The 21,452-nt window shown below is 35.3% G+C and overlaps 1 protein-coding gene across 3 annotated transcripts in view; it reads right to left on the bottom strand.

Moving 5' to 3' along the window:
• Positions 1 to 21,452, bottom strand: part of RAB28 (RAB28, member RAS oncogene family) — a 64,323-nt gene that overhangs the window by 32,941 nt on the left and 9,930 nt on the right. For all 3 annotated transcript variants that reach the window (XR_011326490.1, XM_069793447.1, XM_069793455.1), the window contains exons 3-4: positions 18,146 to 18,234; positions 10,170 to 10,299 (exon numbers count right to left, since the gene is read on the bottom strand). Coding sequence is in view for 2 of the 3 variants with exons in the window: in XM_069793447.1 (XP_069649548.1) it covers positions 10,170 to 10,299; positions 18,146 to 18,234 (219 nt within the window). In the remaining variant the exon portion in view is untranslated. The remainder of the gene's footprint in view (positions 1 to 10,169; positions 10,300 to 18,145; positions 18,235 to 21,452) is intronic.

The following is a 21,452-nucleotide window of genomic DNA, read 5'->3' as shown; positions in this document are numbered from 1 at the left end:
TGATTTACTGTCAGAGTCTGCTTTAATATGTAGTGGCTTTTGTGGCTTACCCATATAGATTACATTTTAAGCTTCAAGATATCACTATAAAGCAGCTGGAAAAAGTACTGGCTGTGCTCAGAAACCAGCATTACTGCCCTAGTGATCAACCACTTAAACATGCAACTACACCAGTAACTATTCTCTAAAAACCTTTTGGATACACCATTCCAAAATAAAACGTAAAACTTACACTGTAAGAGGAGGTCATCTTATGTACTTTAAAAAGCCAGCCCAAGAAAATTGTTAATTATTAATTAGGCGATGTATTAACTGTCAATAAAGATCTCTACAATGACTGTTCTTTATTCTTTCATTGCATTGTTTCCTTTACTTCTATTGTGTAGCTTGACACAACTTAAGAAATAAAACCCCTTCACATTAAAAAAAAAACCCCAACCCCAAACATGTAAGTTCAAACATATTAAGTCCAGATATTTTCAGTAATTGTTCCTCATAGACATCAATAGTGTTGTAGAAAGTTACAGTTACTGTAGCATGACAAGAACTGAATAAAGAACGCAATAAGTAACTTCTAGGAAAACCCAGCCTGAACTTGTATTCCATATTTTGCAATTGCTTTATACAGTGCTTTCTAGAAAATTTCTTTACAGCATTGTTTACTGAATATTGCTGTGAAAGAACTGTCAATACTCATTCATACAAAACCATTTTTAAGCTCACAGAGTTGCAGCATAACCAGACTAGGCTTTTTTTCCTCTATTATGTGCAAGTACAGGATAATGTTATTAAAATAAACTACGACAACAGTATTCTTAGACTTGAACAATGGATCAAAATCAAAAACTATGGATCAAAATCAAAAACTCTGGAAACTCTCTACAGCTGGACTAATCCAGAATCATCAGTCAGAACTACTAGAGTTTTTTATTACACCGAAAACTGCTTTTTCTCCTCAAAAAGGTTCCTTTTTTCCATATAAAACTCCCTAAAAAAATTCCAACCAAGAGAACAGAACAGTTTGATTCAGAAAGATCAGTATGGTGCCTAATGAGAGGGAGTTTTGTTTATCTTACACTGTTATTTTCTCCCAAGTTTGGATTTGCCAGTTGGACAGTATCCATGATGCATTACTCCCACAGAGTCCTATCATACCTAAGAGGATGTGATACATCATGGAAGACATAAAGGGAAAAATAAAACAAAAACAAAAACAGCCTTTATAACCATAGTGTCAGGAGCATAGCCTGTAGGAGAATGGGAAGAGAAGCATCAGCTCTACACTTCCCATGACACATAGCAGTGGCATCTCTAAACCAAAATACCTCAAGCTTTTCCATGATGGTTTTGAAGTGAGACTGAGAAGTAGACTCCAAAATGCCACCATTTTCTTATATGGGCTGCAGAACATAAAAATATTTTTGAAACAGTTAACTTAGCAGCCTGACCAACAACTTCTATACACTACTTTCTTCCTTCTGCATGCCTACAGCAAATTACTTTTCAAACTTCTGTAAATGTATAAAGTAAGTTTTCAGCAACTGAGGGTCTCTCTTTCTTTCCACAGTATCAAAGTACACTATCTGTACAAATCTTATTTTTTCCAGCCTTCCATTTTAAATTAGCTACCACAAAAAATGCTTAAAATTGCAAAATCCAGCATTTTAAAGTTAAAGTTGCCCTCAATATACATTATTATATCCCAGTATTTTTCAAAAGCAAGCCCTTCTTAAGACATTTTACTATTCCGTGTGTTCCATTCAACCATTTAGTCTGTAGATTCTACTGAATTTGTGTCTGTTTAGCACCTGAAACAAAAGAGCAATGATCCTAATGGCAATTTTCAAATGCTATTATGTAGGAATGCTTCGGAATGAGTTCTCTAGCTAGAGTCAGAAAAAAGTAATGTCATTCCTCTTTCTGTATACATATTTCAAAACTTTAATGAATTCTACCACCACATACTAGTATTATAGTAGTATGATATATTGCTATTATCACACAAAATTAAGTAAACATATTGGACAATACTTGCCATGAAAGAAAGACCACATGTCTATATATGAAAAAAAGTAATCCAAAAGAATATTATAATCTAGGGGCTAGTCATGAAAACATCAGAGTAAACTTGGAGCAGTTCATCTGAAGTCAGTAAATGTGCTCTAAATTTACACCTATATAAACAACCAAAATTTTAATCTTAAGGTCAGTGATTCCCCACACTGAACAAAAGAATGCAGCAAATGTGATATTGATCATTTTAGAGTTGTAAAAAATTTTAAGTGTTAAAAATACTCATCTGGATGAGATGGGATGGTTACTCCTTGTGTTCATAGCATCAAAGGACAAATCGATGGAATAAAATTAAACCTTCTCAAAAGGTTCAGTGGAAGTAACATATTTACAATTCCCTTAAATTCACAAAATACACTGTTGCATTGTTAAACAAGGGAGATAAAACTTTGAAAGCACTACTTCTGCAAAAATGAGTTAGAAAAGCTGAAATATATCATGAAAATTTCATAGGGAACTCAGTATTTTTTAAATAGAAACTATATACATTGTACATAAAGTCTTCCTCTTTTAAGACCCTATTTTAAATAAACAAGCTAGATTTTCGATTTACCATTCATTACTCGACCTCCTTAATCAACGTTTCAACAAATCTTAACTGATTTTTAACACTGATTTTTTTTTGGCACTACAGAATCTTAGCTCTCTCCTTCGAAAACAATAAATGTATTTTGAGGTTATCCTCCATATCATGAGGGCTGGAAACACAGAGTGTAAATAACAGCAATAGTAACAACAATGTTGTCTGCATTTAAACTCAGTGAACAATTAAGAGCAAACAAAGTTTGATACTGGCTTAGTAGCTACGCCCATGGTAACACCTTCACAGTCTCAAATTACACAGACAAATAATGAAGTACCTTTTTTCAAATACCTTTTTTTCCTCAGAAAAACCTGACCTATAAAATAAACCAAAGTAGACAGTGGAAAGAAATTGCAGCTCCTTCAGAACCTCATCAAGACATATCACCTCAAATACTGGAACAATGAAGAATTCATAACCAGAAGTCCTAATATCATGGAGACATTAATATGCTTAAAGATCTATCAAAAAAGCCACACATTTAGCAGAGTATACATGCTCTTACACTGAAATGGGCATCATAAACTCAGAATGTCTCATTATTTCAAGTGTATGGAGCTGTAACTGTGGACTAAACTTGAAATAGTACCATTAATTTCTGCTGCTTCACTTGCAAATCCCCAATAAACATGATGATGTCCTGACAGTTAAACAATTTTAAAATATACGTATAATGCATTCCCCATAATTTTTCTTCTTCATTCTTAAATCTGCATGCATATAGTTCATACTACACCACTAAGAGAGGCTGGTTTGAACATTCTATTCATTTATCTGTCTTCTATTGTATTTTGCTCCTAAAGGATCTGACAGCAAATTATTTTGAAAAACAGCAACATAGCAAGATAATCCTACAGTAATACCCTAACTTTAGTCTCTGCAAGAACTTCAAATTTTCTAAAATATTTTCAGGACAATGTTTCAGAACTGCATTTTTCATACTATAAACTCCTATTAATCATATTAATGGAGGTTATCTATTATGATTATTCTCTATATTAATACAGGCTATCCTTCATCCTCTAAATTGAGCTGAAATAATTACGGGTTACTTCCAATAAAAGTCTTAAATGTTTATGATTCACTGAAATAAATAGAAAAAGCTGAAGTTTTCCCTGCTGATTAGGAAGGAGCTTCCCTTCCACACTTTCTGCCTGTACAGAGTAGTAAACATATTCAGTTACTATTGCATTTCAGTTGAAGTTGCAGTGTACACATAAATACTGTAAAACTGTTACTGTATTTATTAGTCTGAAACTGTGAAGCATTACAAAAAATTAGTTTACTGACTTATCTAGCTTTTAAATAGAAAACACTGTTACAATAGCACTTGTCTTTTACCCACTTTGTCCAAAATCCTCATACTAATGCCCTATTCACACTTGAAATTTGGTTATCCTCTCTCATCAACTTCCTTCAATAATAATATATGAGAATATATTTCCACAGTAGCTAATGGAGACATTCCTACAAATCAATGTGCTGCAGTGATACAGAAATAAAAAGCTTATTTCACTGTAATGATGCTTCCAGACTTCCCTCAAGTCAGGTGGTTACTTGCAGTTAATGATCTGTGACATACCACACAAGTAGTCCTAAAAAGACTTATTATCCACTGCATGTGCAACAATATTTGCTTTATGGATGGCTAAATGAATGAAGACATTCAATGTAACTGTAAAAGTAAAATCAAAAGAAAACTTACAAGTAACATGTTTTCTTTGAGTAAAAGAGCTGTGAACATTTTCCATTAATACTTAACCTTTTGCTGGAGCAGTGCAACCACATATAATGCTTGAATCTATAAAGCCCAAGAGCTGCTCAGGGTTAACACTGATTAACTGCCCCCAATCAAATGTTGTAACTTTTAAAAATTTCAGAGAGCTTCACTCCACTAATGAAATCAGACTGCATTTATGTCATATGGCAAAGGTGGGAGCAGGACAACTGGCAAAGAAAAGAAATTCTGTCCTGTCTTAAAGACAGGTATTTTTTTCAATCCAATAAAATAGACATGAAATTGATTGGGTTTTATAACTACCTATTTTATGCTGCACTGACTTCCATTAATATACTAACAGAAAAGAATAGCAAATTAACTTAAAATAAGCTACAATCCAACAGTACAGTATCTCCCATGACTCTCAGACTGTGCAGACATTCACACATTTTCTGTTTATAATTTTTTTCATTTACTAGACTCAGCTTTTGTCCACCACATGTCCACCGTAGATTAACTATTCCCTTAGGTACAATTAAGGGCTTTCCATTTGTTGTAAGAAGACCTAAGTATGAAGGACGCAGCCAGAAAAAACATTTCTACCTAAACCAAAAACAGAAGCACATTCAGCCTGGACTATGGTTTATGCAGCATCTTTTTTATTAGACGTATGTCTACATTGCTAAATAAACTACAGACAAAATCCATGGAAACAGTAAGAGATCTCTCAGCATTTCGTTTGTGTATTATTATAAAAATAGGATACATATACTGTTCTAACCTTTGTATTTAAACGGTTTACTTTTATTTCCATTTTTCAATGACATCTTTAAAGATTTTTCTGAATTTAAGCATAACTGTTACTGAATGGGAATATATTATTTACTGCACTTCTGTCACACTGGCATTTGAGTTCCAACTATGCTAACAATATTCTGCCAGGTCCTTGAACTTGGTCTTACTTCTTGGTTGGTCTTAGCAGGCAAAACTTACATGCACAAATAAAAAAACTGAAGTGCAGCCTCAAGATTTTAAGTGCAGCAAGAAGAAACCAGGTTATTCATAGTCACTAAATAAAAAAGCATAACATAAGAACTGTCTATCAGTTGGACTAGTTCATGACTATCCTCACTTTCTTGTTACAGCACCATATGATCTGAATGAGAAAACATTAATTCCAGCAAATTTTGTACAATACCTAATCTGTCCTCATTCAGATTAATACAAATTCATTGATTTTCATAGAATTACACCTGTTTATATCAGGGCTCCGTCTAGCTGTACAAATCTCAAACTCAGACAAGTGGTAAAACAGTAATATATCTCCTGTGTGGAAGGTGTATATATTATTCAGCTTCATCCCTGTACTGAATCCAATACTGCAGCAGAACACAAATCAGAAAGCAAGCTCACTACTAACTAATGCTACCTGTGCTGAACATCAGAAACTGGTCTTAAGACAGGCAGGGCAGAAAATTATGATAATGATTATTAATTCTCTTTTGAGCAGCATGACAGAAAATATTTCCCTTTTCTATTCTACTTTTTTTGTTAGTACTTTGGCACAGGCCATTTGGCTTTTGGGAGCCACAATCAAAACCTATCCTGTACACATGTTCCAGTAATGGCTGCAGCACTGGAAGAAAGTACAGAAGTCTAAAAATCAACCAGGTGATTTAGCAGCTGCTGTGTCCACTGTGACTTCCCATCCAAGAGATGATTTTATGAAGGATTCTGAAAGAAGGGTCCAAGTAAAACACGGACTGATTTGCAAACAGATACATTTATCACAGCAGATTACATGAAGATTGGGGCCAGAACAGAGTACATACGCCCAGATCCTTGTGATCTATCCTGCCATGTGTTTTCCCTTCTCAGCCAATGGAATATATTTAAGTAAATACTAACACAACAGCAATAAACCTTCCTTCTTTTGTTCTGTATAATCTTCTATGAGCTCAGCTTCTTTCTAAAGAACAACACTTGAGGTTCAGGCTCTGTTTATATATCTCTGTGTAGTATATATCACAGTTTAGTAGACTTGCCCATACAGTAATTTAACAGACATAATTAAATAGATCACTTTGGCAGTGATAGCAGCCAGCACCGTTAATATTGAGCCAAACATGATTTAGGATCAAAATCTCGTAAGACAGATGCTTTCTCAGACAAGCAAGGAAATTTTATCACTCAGAAATGTGTATGTTTCTAGGTTGCTCCCATACCTAAAGTAATACAGAGCACATTCAGACACTGGGTTGGAAATATATTATTAGGGTGAATAAAAGATCATTTTCACCTGTCATTTTCCCTTTCATTAATTTAAGTTTCTTGTTAAAAATAATTTTAAAAAAAAGTTACCCAACCATTGAAACAAACAAATCCATAAGACTGCAATTTTCTATTAATCGTACAAGTTTGAGACAAACATTCTATACATATTTTAAAACAGGGTAGCAGTCTACATTTATTCAAATGAGTTGGTAAATTGACCATAGCACAGGACAAGGTTTTCTTTTTAAGGGAGTCTCTACATGTAAGTAGTTTACCCTCCAATCCCAGGAGCATGTGTGAGGCTCAGGTGACTGGACCTGCTGTCAGGCATACAGGAACTTTAATCAGGCTTAACACTCAAAAGAACAGGGGTCTTTGCATTTGCTGCTCAACACTTGTCTTAATTACAGGTGAAGGACCTAACAAGTGCAAGCCCACAGGAAACAAGGACAGAAAATATCTGAGGGAGGTTGGGAAGGACAAGAGAATGAAATGCATAGCTCTGAATTTTAATAAGCCAGAATCTCAAAATTAGTATTAATGAAGAAATTTTTGAGTACAACTGGGGAGACTAAGCATATAAGGCAGTAACAGAATCCAAAAGCAGACTGGGTGTGTCCTGTTACTAGCCAGATGCACATTAGTACACAGTATACCAAACATTCATTCATATCCGGGCTGGAAAATGTTTCTTTCTGGGCTCAGATAAGATAAGTAAAAACATTTTACATTGTATGTAAATGCAAGTTAAAGGGTACACTAAAATGTAACCTTTAAACTTCGCAATGTAACAGCACACCACTTCCTGTTCAGAGATAGCACTTCAAGATCAATTAATCATGGCTAGGACGAACAAATGGTCAACATTCTTAATTAGTGTTGATGCATTCTCCTCTGTGCCCTCATCTGTCATGAAGACTGTTTAAAAATCTGAGTTATTAGTCTTTATTGAGGAGTGGATCTGGTTAATATCTCTAAGAATAGAAATCATTCATCCATCCACTATACAGTGGTACCTGATAATTCCTACCCCCTATATAAGCTACAGATAACCACCGCCCTAAGACCATCTTGGTAGCTATAAATCAAAATGAGTGTAGCTCCCATGCAACCTGGGTTAATTTTTGTTTACAATACATCCACTGAAAATGTTGGTATGACACTTGAGGAGACTGCTTATAGATTATTATGGAGGAAAATATATAAAGTAGTCAAGGTAGAAAGGAATGAAACACATCATTCACACAAAACACAGTAAACCTCTGTAATTCACACTAATGACTAGAAGATCCATTGAGATTACTGAACTTTGTCAATACCAAATTTAAGCAAAGATCCTAAGTGCACAAAACACAATTCATTCACTTGGCAACTATAGTTTCATTTATACTATACAATATCAGTCAAAGTATTTGACAGCAACATTTCTATAAAAGTTTTAAGTTACTGCATCGAAACTCAAAACCATTTGTTAATCTTAACAACAAGGCTTACTCTCCTATTTCTGGTGCAAATGAAGTGGTATTAGCAACACAGAAATAAGCACACTTCAGATATGCTTTGTATTAAATAAGATTAAAATACCGCAAAGTTAGTTACAAGGGAAGTTAAATTTAAGATTCAACACCAGCTGTAGATTTTAGGTTTATTAAGATATTATGACTTACAATTATTATGAAAAAGAAAAATTCTACATTAAATTTTACAATTCCATTTGTTGGTTACCAAACGCACAGACAAAAATCTATGGAAAAGACAGAGAATTAACTGATAATCGGACATAAGTGCAAGTAGCCGGTCTGGGCAAGATCTTGACTCAAATCAGTTTTCTACTCTTTCTGAACAAACGTATAGGTCAGGCTATGGAATAAAAAATGTATGGGAAGGAAGAAAGAAGGAAAAATAAAACTAAGCACCCAGGAGGAAGACAGTCACCTTAAATAAAGTACTGCTTTCATAAAGGAGGACTACATGTCTGAGGCTCTTGTTGTCCCAATTATTTTTAGTAATTAGTGGGCAATGACAGTCCTTCATTTTAGCTAGTCCTGAAGAAAAAAAATGAAAAAAAGAGGGGGAAAAAAAAAAAGAAAATTAAAAAAGAGGGGTGGGACAGTCCAGAATTTAGGAGATCTCAATTCATACTACTCCATTATTTTCAGATAAATTTCTGATGGATGAGAGACTGGAGACTGGAGCTTTGTATGTAGAAATTACCTTTCCAATGTTTCATGAGTAATCTTCTTAAGATTTGCGGAACTCCAGATAGGAAGTCAAGTTTTGGAGCAAAATAGAAATCAGTGAAAAATATTTTTCATTTGAATGTCAACCGAATCTGTATTATTGACTCTGGTCTGCTAGAGTACAACACTGTCTATGTTATACTTTCAGAAGAGCTATTTATATATTGTAACTCTAAGAGCTTCTCTGTTTTCTTCCCAGAAAATAAGCAGTCTTTCATAATTAATATCATAAAATGTTACAGCATCACAGTAGCAAGATTACAGTTAATGGTTCTGAATGAAAGTGTTGTATCTACATTGTTTTCAAATGCTTCTAAACAATACTAACTTGCTGGATGAGGTCTTTGTTTCAAGTTTGTTCATGATATGGACATTGTGACATGGACTCTAATTACTTGGACAGTAAAAAAAAATCAAATCCATTTTTTGTTGTTCAAATAAATATATTTACATTGTTAAAAAATTATGTATCTGCTTCTACTACTTTGTTTCTAAAATTGCTTTATGTTGTTTTTATCATCTTCAATAGCAAAAGGGTAAGAGAGCCAGGATCAAGACCTCAGATATGCTAATAAGGATACTTCTGTAAGATTTCTTAGCTGGACATGGGGGAATTTGGAATCCATCTAATTAGGAAACTAACTAGGTGATGGTTATTTCAAGTGGCGTATTTTCGTGGTCAGAAGAAAACCGCTATATCATACTGACATGATCAAAAAGAGGACAGGTTAAGAAAATCCCAGAACAACAGGAAATTAGTAACCTCATGGGCAAAACTACAGACAGCAAGCAAAAAAAGCCTAACAAGCAACTCATAAATATTATGCCTACTGCGTAGTATAGTTATTTTAAATAATATATACCAGTACTTAATTTAGCAGTCTCTTGCCATACAGAACCATGAAATATACCTGTTATTAGGTCCAGGAATGCTTCACAGTTCTCTGTTCTAGATGCATGCCATGGCTATATCCTGAAGCCCCATCAAATTCAAACATGGGTAAGATAGATCTCTCTACTCCTGTGTGCTGCTCTCCAAGTAAACAAAACCCAGGCAGAGAGGCTGCAGGCTAGGCAAAGCATGACGCAGCAAGTCCCGCAACCTAACTGCCCAGAACCAGAATCCTGAGGTACACCCAAATATGTCACCTGTACACAGCAACAACACACAAGACAGTATGTAGTTTCATTTTACTAAAGATAGATGCCCTGTGCCATTTCTTCAATAGAAAGCAACATCCAGAGTATTTCAATTAATATTTAAGTATGAATAACTTACTTTTATTTCCAACCAAGGCCACAAGTGGCTGTATTTCTGATTCTTCATTCACTTTTTTTACCACATTATACCAATCTTCTAAATTTTCAAAACTCTGGCCGTTGGTAATATCATAAACCAAGAGAATACCCTAAATAAAAAGATATATTTAAAATGTTACAGGTTGTAAAAATATTTTAAGATGGTAAAATTTTCATCAGTCTAAATTATTATTATCATAACATAGAGCATTAACAAATAATGGCATTGTATCTTCTGAGGAATAATTAAAGGAATGATAAGTTTCTGTAATAAACACATTTTATTACAGTATTTCTCCTGCATTCTGTGTGTTCCTACTTCAGATGCTAATTGAACTACAAGGGCAGGAAAAAAATGGCAATTCAGTAAAGAGCACAATTAGTTACCTTAGAAATACTCCAAACTGCATATGCTTTATGAAAAACCCAAAAAGCACTTCACACTAATATTAAGATAAAAATCACACTGAAGAAGGACTTTTTTGAAAAAAAATGAAAAATAAAATCAATTCAATCATACATTTCTGCACATTGCCTGACTGTCATGTGTCTGTTCTCCTTTGGGGAGAAAGGCCAGATCCCTTCCTTCACTGTCGTAGAAGACAAGCAAGAATTACTGGCAAGCTTTAAACTTTCAAAGAAGAAACTAAAGATGTGGTCAGAAGTCAAAAAGAAGGGAGTCCTATGTAGTTCAGAGGTTTTGGGCCAGGCTACAAGTAACAAATACTCAGAGCAGACATTACTGAGGACACCTCAGAGCTGATATCCGGTATTATAAAGCACAGCCTATTAATAGCCCAAATGTCTACTTTCTCCCCTCCATAACTCTAAGATCAGCTGTCACAAATTACTCTCCTCTCAATTATTGAGTCTTCTGCCCCTGCTTTCCACCACACCATAATAAAGTATCTTGTAAATGAGGAATAAAGTGAGAATTGGCTTCTGTTGCACTTGTTCTCATGGAGTTCACATCTGGAAAAAAAAAAATCCCTGCAACTGCACACTGTTCCTCACATGAAATTTTCACAATATTTAAAAAAAACCAAAACAATACAATGCATACAAAATTAGCTGGTTCAATGACCCACTGTCAATAGAAAAGATTTTTCAAGTCAAGTTTTTTTTAGGCATTTGTCTGGGCAGAGCTTTACTTGATAGTTTCATGAGGAGTGTCTTAGATCACAAAATAGAGTGCACACTTATTAAACTAATTTCACAGATGACAACAAACTGGCAGAGACTGCAAGATTATTTGAGGAGAGTTTAGATTATATGATGAGAAACAATCTAAAAATAATAGGATGCAATTCAATAAGTACCACGACAAGTTCAAAGGAAGCAATAATCAACTGCACAACAGGAAACATCTGGCTTTGTAGCAGGTTCTATACAATAGGATCAAGGAGTTTTAGTAGATCACAGTTGAGTATGTCAACTTTGTAGCAAAAAGGCAAATATTACACTGGCGTGAAACATTCAAGGTGAAATAATGCATCCAGCTTTGGATACTGAATGTCAAGAAAAGGGTAGACTAGAAAAGACCAGTAACAATATCAGAGGTTTAGAAACCATGACTGACATCAGAAAATTGAAAAAAATGGACTGTTTCAACATAAGACTGATGGCAGGCATGATGATGTTGGTAAAAGTTTCAAGAGAAGATAACAAGAGTTCTCTTTTTATATGCTCTTATAGTTTGCAGATAACAAATGCCTGAGGGCAGGGCTACCATTCAGAGGTATGTAGACATGCTGAAGGAACGGGTGAACAGGAACCTTTCAACATTCAACAAGGACAAATGCAAAACCCTGCAGCTGGGGAGGAATAAACAATACAGGCTGGGGGGACTGATTGGCTGGGGAGCAACTGAAAATGACCTGCAGATCTCGGTAGACAGCAAGCCAAATATGAGCCAGCAATGTTTCCCAGCAGCAAGGATGGCCAATGTGCTCCTGGACTGTATTAGCAAAAGCACAGCCACTAGACCAAGGGATCTATTCTGTTCTACTCAGCACTTGTTAGATGATATCTAAAGTAACACATCAGCCTTAGGCCACTCAAGACATCAATGAAGTGGAGTAAGTTCAGCAGAGGGCCACCAAGATGATCAGAGTCTGGAGCACTTGTCCAATGAGGAAAAGAGGAGGGAACCAGAATTCTTCAGCATGGAGAGGAGGTGGCCCTGGGAGGACCAAAAAGCAGCATTCCCATACCCATGAGGAAGCTATGAAGGAGGGGGAGCCAAGGCTCTTCACAGTAGTCTATGGCAGGAGGATGAAACACAATGGGCATAAGTTGAAACAAGAGAAATTCAAACTAGATATAAGCAAAAGGCTTTTTCACCATGAAGAGAATCAAGCAGTGGAATACATTGCCCAAGAGGTTGCTCAGTCTCCATTCTTAGAGATTTATAAGAAGGAACTGGATAAAGCCTTGAGCAACCTAGTGCCATCTCACAGCAGACCCTACTTTGAGCAAGAGGTTTGACTAGAGACCTCCTGAGACCCCTTCCACCCTGAACTTTCTTACAATTCTGTGATCAATATGACATGTAGCAATAGGTTTAACTTATAGCAAAAAGATTATATCAAGCGTACATACTAGGAAAAAAAAAATGTAGACAATGAGAATAGCGAAGCTCTGAAACACACCACCTTCAGGGATAGCAGTCACAAACACTGGAGGGTTTTTGAAGGTTGATAAAAATGAAATAGACATTATACAGGTATAGCTTCAGAGGAGGGCAACAGATCCTACTGAGATCCCTTCAATTCCTATTTGCCTATAAGAGCAATACAAATCTCTTACCCTTCAATGCCATCAACTCCTTGGCAAAGTGAGTTCTTGTTCCTTGTATTTACATGGCTGCTATTAATTTCTGAGGAACAGCTTTCACCAGTTCCTTCAAGGAAATTAAAAATTATGACACCCGTCTTTTCCCTTGCTAACTCTCCTCCTTTACTTCATTAATCAAATATAATATTAAACATCCACTTTCCTCTTCCAACCTTTGTACAATTTATTCCTTAGTATCTCACATCTTAGTTAACTTCTCCTGACTATAACTACCCAAATGCCTGTGCATGTATATATTTGTCTTTCATAATACAAGCCTTGCTCTAGGAAGGACATTCTGATGTTACCAAATGCTCAGTGGAAAAGAAGAAACACAAGCTGAAGGACAGATATTGTAAAGGTTAAAAAAAACAGACATAAGGCTGAAAGTTGTAAATGAGAAAGAGCACATGGCATGCTTCTTTCACCAGTGGTCAAGTTCTCTCACTAGCTTGCAGAAGAGCAGACCAGACTATCTAAACCATCTTCAGCACTGAAGAGTTTAATCAGACTTAGATGTAAGATAAAGTTAATAGAATCTTAGCATTTAAGGTTGGCCAACTGTTTCTGACTAATTCTTCATTAAGATGCTACTCTGCTACATGTCCTCTAGCCAACTGCAGCCTACCTACACCTGTGGAAGAAAGGGTATTCACAGTGGATTTACCATGAAAGAAAGAATTGTACAAAGTTTGCAACTAGAGCTCACCTAACTTCCTTTTGGTCCCCTTCTCCATGATCTAAAACATTGCATCTAAAGCATATTTTTTTCTTAATCATTCTTTTTTTGAATCTTGTCAATATTTGCTATACTTAAGAAACAAAGATGACAGGTATGACATCTTAGAGATGCAAAAAAAGGCAGCATGGCATCCAGGTCATAAAGAGTATTTCTTGCTTAGATTTTTGCCACAACAGTACTCTATAAGCAACTTAGTATGATATAGATAATTAATGAAGGACTAGTCATAACTCCATAGCTAAAATTTATTTCACCTTTTTTTATTTAACATAGAAACCCCATCATTGCTTTCACACAAATACATCATATTTTCCACAAACTTACAGTATATGGAGAACAGAGCGAGTTGATAGTATAAAAGCTCTTGTTTCCCTATTATGCATGAGGATTTAAGGTGGAAAATTAACATTGGCCTTTTTACACAAAAGTAGCACATTTCCCTGCCATGAAAAAAGTTTGAAACACATGGCAGACAACATGCCAAGAACAGCATGTTAATTCTCTAGTCTCCAGCAACGTGGCAAATAGTCCCTCCTTGCATAATTGCACTCTAGTAGGACATTTTGCCTACATTAGTGCATGTGTGAGTGCTTTTTGTTTTGGAATTATGGAGTATTTTCAAAAATAGGTCACTGGAAACTGAGAATATTGCAGAAATTATTTGCTGGTCTCTGGAGAAGGTAGAGTCTGCAGTACTCTTATTCTATTAACAAGCCAATTTATGAGGTAGCACATGCCAGTTCTTAAAGATACTTTAAACTAGATATGTGGGTAGGGGCAGCAATTATAGGTAAGAGATGGGAGCAGGGTTCCGAAATATTTACCACGCAAACAGCAGCAGTGCTATTACACAGCAGAACTGCTATTATGGAAGTGTTGTAACCAGGCAATATATTCACACTAAACAATCAACATTTTAAAGGTGTCAAGTTTATGCCAAGATTTGTCACAATAAATGAAAGCTACAGAAAACACTAATTAAAACCGTATGTTTTCTTCCTCAGGTTTATCCTCAGCTGCCCTCATCCTATGACTGACTTTAGTATGAAGAAACAAAATTAACTTTCTAATTTTCATTAATATTCATGAAATATGTCAGACCAAAATTCTAAAATATTTTTTCTAGTCACAGTATATCCATTTTAGCAAAGACTAACTTCATTATGATATCTTGCACATCTGCAGAAATGCTATTTTTACAACTGAAAACAGTTTACAGTCTACATATACTTCACCACTGTTGTCTTTGCTGATACTGAGGATACAGTAACTCAAACACATGCGACTGATTTGCCATAATTGAATGACCTACTGTCTATCAGTTCAGCTGTGGTAACTGACTATACAATTATTCTTAGCCTCTCTCAATTCTCAGATAAACGTGTCAGTTTTAACCAACACTGACAGAAAGCTGCTTATTAGCACCTTTTATTTATAAATATAAAGATCAAAGAGCTCTTCTTCCCCCGCAGCTTGCAGAGTTCTTCTGACCCATCAGTGAAATTCAGCTAATGGGATGCAGCAACTATATTGTTCTAGATGAGCGACACCAGAGAAAAAAAAGGGGAAAAAGAAAACTGCTTCAAGACAGCAAGTGAATTGCAATTTCTCCAACTGCCACCACACAAGCAAATTAAGTAGGTTCTCATCCTCAAATCTAGCACTCTTATTTTAAAACATGGCACAAGAAATCAGGGGTCTCAGTTAAAAAATGGCACCTTGAGAGTAACTTAATGAAAAGATCTATCCTAGAGAATTGATTCAGCTCTCAAAGAGAAGGAAACCTCCAGTGGCAAGGTTTGCAGCAAAGTACAGGGGGATGCTCCACTTACTCCTCCTGGTATCCTGATCAAATTCAAGCAACATCAAGTGAACTGCAGACTGTAGATAACCTGTTCAGTTGCTGTAAATTCTCAAAATTTCCATCTCCAGCTGGTTGTAGTATTTTATAAGTAAGCCTACCATACATTTGGATTTCTGAGTGGGAAACCAAGAGTTCAGCCACTTGTGATTTCTGAATATCATGCTTATCAACCAGATGAAGTCTATACAAGGCTATGGTCATCTGCATATACTGGATAAAAGCATGATGCATACTCTATGCATGGTGCAAGCTATTCTACACATTATACTTTAAATCTGAATTATTTAGATTTGGAGAATACATGCAGATTAAAATTTCAGCAACAGATCCAAATCATCTACTCTATGTGTGTGTGTACAGCTTGTGTACTTTACAAAAAAGATGTTTAAAATCCCAGTTGCACCACATGCACTGACCAAGCGCAACACACCATAGGTACACATACTTCTTTTGCAGCAACCTTTGCTAGAGTTACTCCACTATTTTAAAGGTTTTCTTGTACTGGGGAACCCAAAACTGAACACAGTACTCCAAATGTAGCCTCAAAAATGTCAGACAGGATGGTAATCTCTTTCCTTGATTTGCCTACTTCATTCTTACTAATGCAGCCCAGTATTCAGTTAGCTTTTACTGTTGCAAGGGTGCATTGCTGACTCCCATTCAACTGTTTTTTCTCCAGTAGGACCCCAGCCTTCTTTCCTCCAAAGCCATTTCACAGAATGACTGAGGTTGGAAGGGACCTCTAGAGGTCATTTTGTCCAAGGCCCCTGTTCAAGCAGTGTCACCTAAAGCCAGCTGCCCAGGACCATGTCCAGATGGCTTTTGAATATCTCTGAGGATGGAGACTCTGCAACCTCCCTGGGCAAGCTATGCCAGTTCTTGGTCACGCTCACAGTGAAAAAGTGTTTCCTGATGTTCAGAGGGAACCTCCTGTGTCTCAGTTTGTGCCCATTGCCTCTTGTCCTGTCTCTGGGCACCACTGAAAAAAGCCTGGCTCCATCTTCTTTGCAACCTCCCTCCAGGTATTTATATACATTGATAAGATCCCCCTGAACCTTCTCTTCTCCAGGTTGAACAGTGCCAGCTCTCTCAGCCTTTCCTCATATAGGAGAGATGATCCAGTCCATTAATCAGCTTCATGGCCCTTCACTGGATGCTCTCCAGCTGATTCCTCTCCAGTTGATTCCCAGCCTGCATAAGGTTATTAGGTCCCAGGGAGGATTAAAGGAGAAGAGATTGGATATAGAGGTTTTTGTTAATGTGCTCAGAATGACTAAAAATCAAAATTTCGTAACTTTAGGCTTACTGATAGCAACCTTTTCGCTACTTCAGGGCACTGGTACTAACTTTTTTACCTGCTGTTGCTGATAAGAAACTCTTAAGTTTATCACCAAATTCAATACAGAAAAAGTTAATAGCCTTTTCTTTCCTTCATTGAGTTTACTTTGGGCATATGGCAACAATTTGTGATTAATCAAATTCCCTCTGTCATGGAAGCCGCTTTCTCCTGTTGCTTGGTAGATCTTTAACAGGGCAGCAAAATGTTTTTTATTAAAAAGTAAGAAAATGCTATAAAACAGATGCAACAGCTAAAAACATTTCGACATTATTTTAAAAGTGACAAAATGTTAAATTGACAAGTTTGTCTTTATCCTATTAACTAATTAATCCTAATCTCCTTAAATAGCCATCCCTTCTTAGTACAAAGTTTCTGTCCAATAAAGTTTTAGGATTCCATATTCCTATTGCTTAAAGTATTAGGGGAAAAAATAGGTGCATTTCTTTTCTTTTCAGATAATATTAACATTATATAATAAAGCGTGTTATGTGTATTGTTCCCATTACAAACTCCAAATGAAAGAACAGAGTACATTTTAGGACCACTCATGTTAAGAAGTTTGTCATATAGTCCTAAATCATATCATAACTCAAGATATTGTTATAATATTTAGCTCTTACTTAATCCTACCATTCACTTTAAGTTGTTTAGTTAATCTCAAGGTAAAATTAATTTTCATTGGATAGGAGTTCTGCAAAAATATTTAGCTACCTGGTTGCCTCCTTTTGTTTGCCCTCTTATAACCCCAGTTGCATGTATGAGTTTAATGGTGTAGGATTGCTCTTAATTTCCTCCTTCTACTTTTTCCCCCCAGGAGGCATCTGTTCTAAAAGCAGCCACTATATCTAACATGTGGATATCCAAATAGCCTTTACTATTTACTATGATTGCTTTTCTTAACTCAAGACACAAAGCATGGAAACATACATCTGTTCTTGAGAATTATTCAGATCTACAAACGTGCACCTTTGCTTTGCTTTTTAAGCAGCTCTAAAAAATTAACTACATATCAAAATCAGAATTGAATAATAATACCAATTACATTTAGGCTAAGCAGAGATTCAACATTTTTGAGATCTACAAAACAACAACCTCTAAGATATGTATAATTTTAAGAACAAAGTTTCAATGAATTTTATATAATTACTATAGATACAATTATCATTTATACTGTACCTGAGCTCCATAAATATATTTATCCAGCATTTTGCCTCCTATCGTTTGCCCCCCTACATCCCACACTTGAAGAGTAACGTTCAAATTTCCTGAAAAAGAAAATGATACAGATATTGTGTAACCTGGAAAATTTAGATACAAATAGAATTAAAGATACATTATCACAGCAGGTAATACTGCTCTAGCATATCAACAGCAATAGCTTTTTATAAGTATACAATAAATAGTTACTAAATTTCAACATGAAGATGACTGTATCTTTTGGAAAAAAGTCACCTGTGTCCAGGTAAGTCATTAAGATGCAGTAAAACTATAGCTAAATATTAACATATTTAATATTAATAGAAAAGAATTGGAATTGCATAAAGTATAACATTCCTGACTAGAAATTATATAACATACTTCACTGAAGAAACATGTAAAACTTCGCAGAGAAAGTTCTATAGAGCAGTACTTGGAATCAAAAGGGATACAATTAATGCCAGCTTAACCACATTATTTCATACTCTGTGAACCTTCCCCCCCTCCAAATTTTCTTTACAAATCTAGAAGCAAGGAAAATCTGCACAGTAAGTGTATTTTGGTAGTGATGCTCTTAGTACTACACAGTTAAGGAATTATATAATGGATAGATTAAAAAATGGAAAAACTGACACAGATCTAAGTTGAGGATGCAAACCATGATTATTTCCTCCACCCACCACTCCAAAGCAAGCAACTAAATTGGACATGATTTACATCATTTAATCTTCGAAAAATCTACATCAAGAATAGTTTTTTCCTTTCTACTCTAAACAGTCTCTAAGCTATGTTGAAACCGTTAACAGGTTTTCAAAAACAAAGTAACAAAAAAAAATCAGTGTAAATACAGAATATTTAATATCCTACAAATCAAACACATTCTGCAAGCTAACAACTCAGAAACCCACGGATTAAACATACACACACAGCAATGTATGTCACCACATGCATACACATACTGAAGTATAATGTGGCTCATTTTGCATGGCGAGAACTCTTCAAAACTGTACTGATTACCTGGAAGCACCAAACTCTAATGCAGTAAGGTGTGGTGAAAATTTTTCTAATCTACATACAACTCACATGACTTACATGTTAATAACAATTCTACGTACTCACAAATAATCATAACTGCCTATTAATTTTATTCCTAGATTTAAAAAAAAAAAAAAAAAGCAACAAATTCCACATCACAACAATCGAGTCTCAACACAATATTTTGGGCTGCTAAGAAACATACACTCTTGATTCAACTACTTTATGTTATTAACAACCTTATTTTACACAATGTGATCTATTCAGCCATCAATTTATAACTAACACACTCACATTAGTTATGCAAGTGAGTGTGCTCCATGGAAATATATCCCAGTGCTCAGTGAGTATAAACAGCAAATTAAAACTATATAGCTGAATATATGCTACTTTTGGTATTAAATATACCACATTATATTTTTATGATGCATCTTGCTTTAATCTGGTTAAAAGCACAGATTTCCTAAACTGCTACTTTGGCCTCAAATATATAAAGATGAATGTGAGACAATCTATTCAAAATACTTTCAAGCTACACTGAGTTTTATCTAATACAAAGATAAAGAATTTCTACACAGAGCTTAGTAAATACATCATAAACACTCCAGTTCAATAAAGGCAATCTTTCATAGAATAAAAAGCTTATTTGTTTTAACAGTGCATCTACTATGTTTTAATTAATTATTTCTAAAGCTTAGAACATAAGTGACTGCAAACAATGCAGGAAAGTCTTCCATAAAGCATCTGACATGGATAAACTGGTCCATCCGCAGCCTGAAATGACTATGAGTCCTCAGTGTGTAAACAAACTAAACATGCTCAAAAGCTCACCATGCTGCAGTATACCACCTCTAACTTGATTGCATGTATTCTACTGGAAATTTACCATGTCATTATGCCAGCTATTTGGAAAAAAAGCTTTATAAATATTGTCATTTTCAAACTCAACAGTTTTCAGATGCCTAAATTTGTGTTCAAATGCTTTAAGAAGTTTCTAACTTCATTTTTCCTCCTAAGAGTAGTAATCATGCATAGCATACCAGGCTTAGTATTTGGATAACTGTATGAAATTATCTGAGAAACCTTAATGCAGGAAGATAGTTAAACTAAATAGTCTAACAGTGACTGTTCAACTTTAAAATCTACTGTTATGAATTATTTACTTTCCTTCACTAATAACAGAAAAAAGAAACTGGGGAAAAAAGATTGCGATGTTCATTTAAGGTGAAGTGGTTCTTAATTAAGACCTCACTAACTACTGAAATTCATGCTGATCATCTCCAGTGCAAAACGCTTCATCTTCCCTTTTTTCCAATCAGGTCCTGTAATATTTGCTTTGCGCTCAAACTGATTTTTGGGGGAGAAAGAAGGATGTTAGAATTATTCAGACAGAAGGAAAAACTCTGGACTATTTGCCTAGCAAATATTTAATTAACAACTATGATAGTAGCACATGAAGTTTTCTGCGGAGTTTGAAATCTATTTTTTCATAGATTTAAGAGGAACATACAAACTGGAGAATGACAACAAAACAAAAATAAACCATGCATAATAAGAGAGTTCTTAGAAACAAGCTTAACGTACCAATAAAAATAAGTGAAGAATCCCATAAAAATAATATGTAATACACTGATAAGAAACAAGAAAAAACTAGCACTTCTTTACTCTGTAGAAAATGCACACAACTGCGAAGTTAAAATAACTGAGGCAACACAGTGCAGGTACCTAGGCTGTTTCTGGTATGAACTGAAGCCACTGGGTTGATTCCACTAGTGATCCTGCAGAAGTACACTTGTTGCATTGGTTAACCTTACTTAAAGTGCTGCACAGTCAAGACGAAACTAAAAACATGAGTCTGCCCACCTTTTGCACTGACGACTTAGAAAAATGCTTTTAACAGAAGAATCCTGTTTACTGTACTGCACCCACAACCTTCCTAAAAGTATTCGACTATGGCTCTTAAGAATCTCTATCAGCAGACCCTCTGACCAACAGATACACTATTTAAGCAGTAAAATCTACACTGTGGCTGCATCCAGACTATACAAGATACTGCATCAATAAATACACTGAAATTGACTTGCATTTGAAAAAAAATATTTTGACCAAACTCCATGAAGAGAATTTGTCAATAGTTGAACACTAAAAGTGACATCGTTCAAAATTAATCAAAGGATTTACTATTTGTATTAAACCATATTGTTTTACCATGTAAAATATTTACTTTTTTCACTGCAAAACTGCATCAGTT

Source organism: Haliaeetus albicilla, chromosome 1 (assembly GCF_947461875.1).
Source record: "Haliaeetus albicilla chromosome 1, bHalAlb1.1, whole genome shotgun sequence".
Classification (NCBI taxonomy): domain Eukaryota; kingdom Metazoa; phylum Chordata; class Aves; order Accipitriformes; family Accipitridae; genus Haliaeetus; species Haliaeetus albicilla.
This window is presented reverse-complemented; position numbering and strand designations above follow the sequence as displayed.